The sequence below is a fragment of the Dreissena polymorpha genome, chromosome 5, assembly GCF_020536995.1.
Source record: "Dreissena polymorpha isolate Duluth1 chromosome 5, UMN_Dpol_1.0, whole genome shotgun sequence".
In the NCBI taxonomy this organism is placed as follows: Eukaryota; Metazoa; Mollusca; class Bivalvia; order Myida; family Dreissenidae; genus Dreissena; species Dreissena polymorpha.
Window position 1 is genome coordinate 77,797,511 of NC_068359.1, and position 6,000 is coordinate 77,803,510.

The following is a 6,000-nucleotide window of genomic DNA, read 5'->3' on the forward strand; positions in this document are numbered from 1 at the left end:
TATTAGTATTATTTGCACATTTTTCACAACATTTCAGTGCAATACCTATGCTAAAACTCAATTTAACAGAAATAATTTTCTTTTTTAAGTAACAATTGATCTTAGCTTTTACCATCTACATTGTACCCCCAAATGCAATACCAAGCTAGAACTCCATGAAAGCTTGCTGTATCCTAAGTTTCATTATTATTATTACATGTAGTCAGTTATACTGTGTGTAAAGCTGTGTTTAACAGTAATGAAGCAAAGAGGAGCAGATATCCAGTAGTATTGGACTAATTCTGGGTAAAAAGGCATGATATTAAAAAATAATTAGAAAACAAACCCTTTCAGTTGTAATTGCTATAAATGTAAAGCAAATTGGCTAACATCTTTTTTACAAATTTCATTTACTTACTGGGTTATCAAACGAAAAGGCACACTCATCTTTGTACACTTTATCACCGGCCTGTGGTGTTCGGATTTTCCCAAAGTAGGGCCTGAAGACGGACATGGTGCTTGACCAAGTACTTCTGTAATGAGATAAAAGACAAATGGGTCGTTTAAATCGTGTGCCTGACTTACCAATAATTTGACAGACAGACAAATCACATTATCCTGTACAGCTTAACTTGGGCAAATGCAAATTCAGGATATGTTTGTTCTCTCAAAATTGGAAGACAGATTATAGTATTTAATACTTCACAGTTGATTATCAGACTACACTAACAAATTAAGAATCTGAATAAATATAAGAATATGCCAACCCCATATAATATCAAAAAGATCTTTGGTGGTTTGTTATTTATTCTGGTTCTTTATTTTATAGCTCTGAAAATATGATATATTCCCTCAGCAAATAACCATTAAATGCAATAATTTTTGCCTAATATGAAACCTACCATTTGAAATTTCATACAACTATCAGTGACATTGAGTAAAAGTTATCCTTAAAATCAGCTGTTTTCCTCTATTAGTCTTTTTGAATTCTAATAAATCTGTTTCCAGGATAATTTACATCATGAATGGACAGCCTACTAAACTAAGAATCCTATGAATTGCTAAATAAAACTAAAAAGAAAATTAAAAAAAATAACAATTGGTTATTTTTTTCAATATATTATTTCCAAAATTTTAAAAAGAAAACAAAAAACTGGTGAGACATTTAACTTGAAAAATATTCCCTACTTAGTTGCAATAATCCAACTTCCAGCTAATAACTTTCTTGGTCGCTCGGCTGGGAGTAGCATCCGACAAAGAATTTTTTCATGTAAACTCCCTGCCTAAAATCAAAGTGGCACTTTAACCTTCTATATGAGTCACATAGGCTATTTTATGTCATAAAAAAAACGCAAAAAGATCATAACTATATCCCTAATGCTCAAATTTAAACAACTTATGTGATATGGTGTGCTTGCAGAATACTTAATTAATTAATATAATCCTAGTTGAAAACATCTCAACCATTCATGAAAAAGTTTGAAATGAACAATTTTTTTTTATTATGCTGATTATTAAGAATTTGAAAACATGCAAAAATTATACATCCATTATCACAAGAATCATCCGCAAGATAGATACTGTGTCTAATTAGTCCATCATAATATACCAACATTCTTCGGAACCTCTGTGCTAAAGATTGAATGATAAATTGAAAACTTCAGCTTTTGTTATGAGCATTACTCCACCATATTCACACAAATTGATGTCCATGCCGTTGACAGGTGTGATGTTTTTAACAATGTCTTCGGCTGATTTAACTTAATTTTATAGTGTAGTAGGCCTGGTTTCCTCCCTTTATTCCAGGGCTTGACACTAACTATTTTTACCTTCTGACCTAAAGGACCACCAGCTTTCAGATATTACTGGTCCTCCAAGATTTCAAGTGGTTTGACAATTTCTCTGTTATTTTACTTAAATTTCAACTAAATTTCCGAACTATACACAATGTATTGTGCATTTATAAAAAGAAAACTACACTATCTACTAAACTATCTCAATATCCCTTTCATATTATCGCTGTACTTCAAGCTTCTCTTCATTAGTTTTAGGTTTTTAGGCGTAGGTTCAACGACCCCTGGAATGAAAATCCACATCTCGAAAACTTGAAATCTTGAAAATACGCAGGTTTACTCTCCCGCAATATCAAAACATTATTCGGCGCCCTCCAGTATAAATTCTTACGGTAAACAAAGTATATTCTGGTGGCATTAAGATCAATAAAATGCTGATTATTGCTGCTTTTTCAAAATAATAAATACCATTTTGTTCATTTCCCGATCAGAACGATTAGAATTTTATGTTAATTTGTGTATCAATCACAGTGAAGTCCGGAGACATTTACTGGAGACATTTGCGGATTGCAAATCGATTTTTTGATGCGACAACAGGTTTTTGTCATCAGGGCATCTAGAAAAATTGAAATTTCCAATATGTTGCTATTTTTATCCCCGTCTCAAGTTGGCCCATAAAATAATGATGAAATAATTGGTTTATTATTAACAATTAAAGTTGTTTTATTGATGAAAACAGCTTTCCACCAGTATTTCACAATAAGTCTTTCAGGATTTTTAACTGGTCCGACGAATCAACCAAATTTCTAGTTTCACTGGTTCTCCCTTTTTTTACTGACCCCGAGTCAATGGACCACCGTTAGTGTCGAGCCCTGCATTCAAGTTGGCGCCCTTTAAATGTGAACTACCTTTATATGTATTTCCCTGAAGTTATTAAATTAGTTACAATATGTTATAATAATATGTTGTTTTTAAATGATCATCCATCACTTGAACATTTTGTATTAACGTGTTATCATCTATGCGGAAATGCAAATTGTATAATTGTTGTATTTACTTATAGTACGAAAGAGTCTAAGACACATGATATTAGAAAGACATGTGTAGTGTTACGTGTTTGTACTTTGGAGTCAAGCTCTTTGGTGCAATCCTGAGGCTGAATCAGGATAATGTCCGGTCTGTTTATTAGTATAATTACAATTTAGAGTAAAATAATGATCCCTTAAAACTTAACGCCTTGTTAGTTGTAATATTAAGGAACCCATGCTATTTACAATTGACAAACAAAAGACACTTTTTACACGGTTTTTGGCTTTACAGTTATTTTTTAGCTCAATTGGGAAAACTAGTGTGAAAACCCCTGACATTGGGAAAATTCGTGTCCTTAAATCTTCAGATTGGGAATAATGTAGTCCATTTAAACGGACTCCAAGAGCCTTTGATAATTTTTTCTACGGCGTCTCTTATAAAGCTGAGAGCTGAATTATTGCAACCAGGAATAATGGGTTTTTTAAATTGCTTTATATAAATTGCACAAACCTATTCAAATATTCATTAACATGCATTTTGGCTTCAAATGTTCAGTTTCAGTGCTCTTTTCATTTGTTCACTTGCAGATAATGCACTTTTGGGGTGAATTATACAAAAATTGTTTGTTTGTTTTGTGAATTTTTCAGAGGGCAATTAAGCAAATTTTGTAATTCTTCTTGAATGCTCTGAGTTTTTAAGAGTACATATGTACAGCTCAGCGTTCTTCTTGATAAAACAAAATTCCATGTAAAAAAATACGTCTCACGTACGATGCTGTCCCGTAATCTTGTGCAGTTAAGGGTCAATTGGTTAAAAAATATGTTCTTTTATAAATTGACAACATAATATCTAAATTTATTATGAAATTTATGTCCTTATTAACACAAAAATATCTGATTAATTCAGTGAAGAACTGTCCGATTTGATTTCAAAACAAACATGACTCACCTCATTTTCAAACTATCACAGTGTCCAGTAATCTCGCGCACTTTCTGTAATGACCTCGTTTAGGCAAAATTGTAGACATATGGTGTCCAATTATTGACAAAAAAACATTCCAGAAAAATATTTTTAAAATCAGTTTGTAAAACCATTGAAATTAAATGTGGATTTCTAGTGCAGTTTTTGTTCACTACATATCAACAAATAATATAGTCACTAGTGATAGTGTACAATTCATGAAAAAGTACCGGTATGCGTGAAAAAAAAGTTTATGCACAACGGGTTTGATTTTACCACGATCATGCTTACATAGTTTACAGAAAATATCAAAACTTGGCCATTGCGCATGCGGAGATCATACCAAATTGGTTCGACAGAATGGCGGAAATAATGACTACCAGAAATAATTGACAATGTCAGTCTGGTGCGATATATTTTCATGTCCAAAAAAAACATAATTGATCGGATATTGTGCAATGGAATGCTAAATTACACGTTGGATGTATGAATTCTTAATTTAAAGTATGAAAACGCTAAAGACTGCAGGGAATTTGTGATTCATTTCGAAATTTTCGTAAGTGGGCCAGTGTTTAAGATGCATGACGCAACCTGTGTTTAAATGTAATTATGATCGAATTTTACGTACCTTTTAAATCCGTTAATTATTAAAAATGTGAAATTCCATCTTTCATCACTAAAGAAAACCATTTGTGGTCTGCGAGATTCGCAAATGCGAAGTGCGCAAGATTACCAGACGCGCAAGATTACCGGACTTAACTGTATGTCTATAAAATCGAGTTTAATCAACCTATTACATTTTTACAAACACAAAACCTGTCATCATCGATATCAATTAGCGAGTAATTTGTAGAGAAATACTCAAAACAATAACTTCACACAAAAACCATTATCAAACCGAAAGCCAAAGTTTTGAATTGAAAATTTGTTATATCTTACAGAGGTTCCTGAGGAAGTCGTTTTATTATGATTGGTTGATTAGACATGCGGAGGATTCCAGAGAAAGTCAATAGCATATTTGGAATTGGGAATACTTGGCTTTTTCCATTGCAAAAACTTACACATTTTCATGAACCATTGACATGTTTGAATCTTTGGATTAATATCATTACTATGCGAGCACACCATATCAGGTAATTTGTTTTAATTCGCGCATAAGTGATACATTTATGATCTGTTTGTGTTTATTTATGCTTGAAATTAGTTTATGTTCCTAAAATTACAGATTAAAGTACCGCCTTGAATCAGGACGGCATGTTTCTATAAATTGCTTGTTACCAGTTGCAACTCCCTGTGACCCAGAGGGTCTATAGCTGGGAGTTTGATTATTGCAACTAGGAAATTTGGTAGTCTTATCTATAAGACGCTCAAAGAATTTATAGATACTTTTTATACGGGCTAAATTCTTCTGAAGTCCAAATATTACCAGTATAAAAAGTAGCTTAATATTTGAGAGCGTCAACAAGTTGGACTAGAAATTTGGTAGTTTTTCCTTATTGGGAAAATACCTTCTATGGGTACTTTATAAAGAAGGAAAACAAATCACATTCCCATAACACGAAGAACTTTTAGCTGTACGTATCAGCTCATAAAAGCTCAAAGCATTCAAGAAGAAATAATTCCCCAATCTCCGAATCCGATGAACGGCAAACGAATTCCGATACCGAAAAAATGACTGGCGTCAGTTTGACTCGACGAATATGTCGGCATACAGAAATGTGAGCTCCGCCTCATTTAAAAGTAAATAACACACACTTAAGGTTGTGGTTTTCTAAACCTTATACTTACTTTATTTCAAAATCACAGAAATGTTTCGATTTTGACAGGAAAAACGTAAACGCCGGCTAATTACTTCCCTTGAATGTTTTTATTCAGGTTGCAAAACACTAAATTCAGAAATAGAATCCCATGTGCTCTGGTTCCCGTTCTTTGCATACTTAACAATCTGGCGGTATCCTCTACTATGGTGTTTTCCACTTGTTAAATGAATGTTGTTGTTAGCAGTTTGTTCCAGAGCTTGCGTCTTTTTTCTTTAAAAAAATTTAATATTTCAGAATCTTATTAACGCTCGATTGGTCATTGTCGACTCGGGTACTACTTAAATGTACCCCGGTTACTCTTAAGTATACGTAAATGTACCCCGGTACAGAAGATATACTAACATGTACCCGACTCATTTGAACTGTGCCCGAGTTTTATGCCCGCCAAATCTCTTTGAACAAAAGCTGCCTCGGCATGT

At 33.1% G+C, this 6,000-nt stretch overlaps 1 protein-coding gene across 5 annotated transcripts in view; it reads right to left on the minus strand.

Annotated features, from left to right (window-relative positions):
• The window catches only part of LOC127882060 (ubiquitin carboxyl-terminal hydrolase 5-like), a 49,721-nt gene extending 44,075 nt beyond the window's left edge, over positions 1–5,646 (minus strand). For 4 of the 5 annotated variants that reach the window (XM_052430467.1, XM_052430465.1, XM_052430469.1 and 1 more), the window contains exons 1-2: positions 1,168–1,273; positions 398–512 (exon numbers count right to left, since the gene is read on the minus strand). In XM_052430467.1, coding sequence (XP_052286427.1) covers positions 398–512; positions 1,168–1,229 — 177 coding nt within the window. In that variant the 5' untranslated portion in view covers positions 1,230–1,273. Of the gene's footprint in view, positions 1–397; positions 513–1,167; positions 1,274–5,549 lie in introns of those variants that run through there. The other variant, XM_052430468.1, reaches the window with a different exon arrangement.
• Between the last annotated feature and the right edge of the window lie 354 nt (positions 5,647–6,000).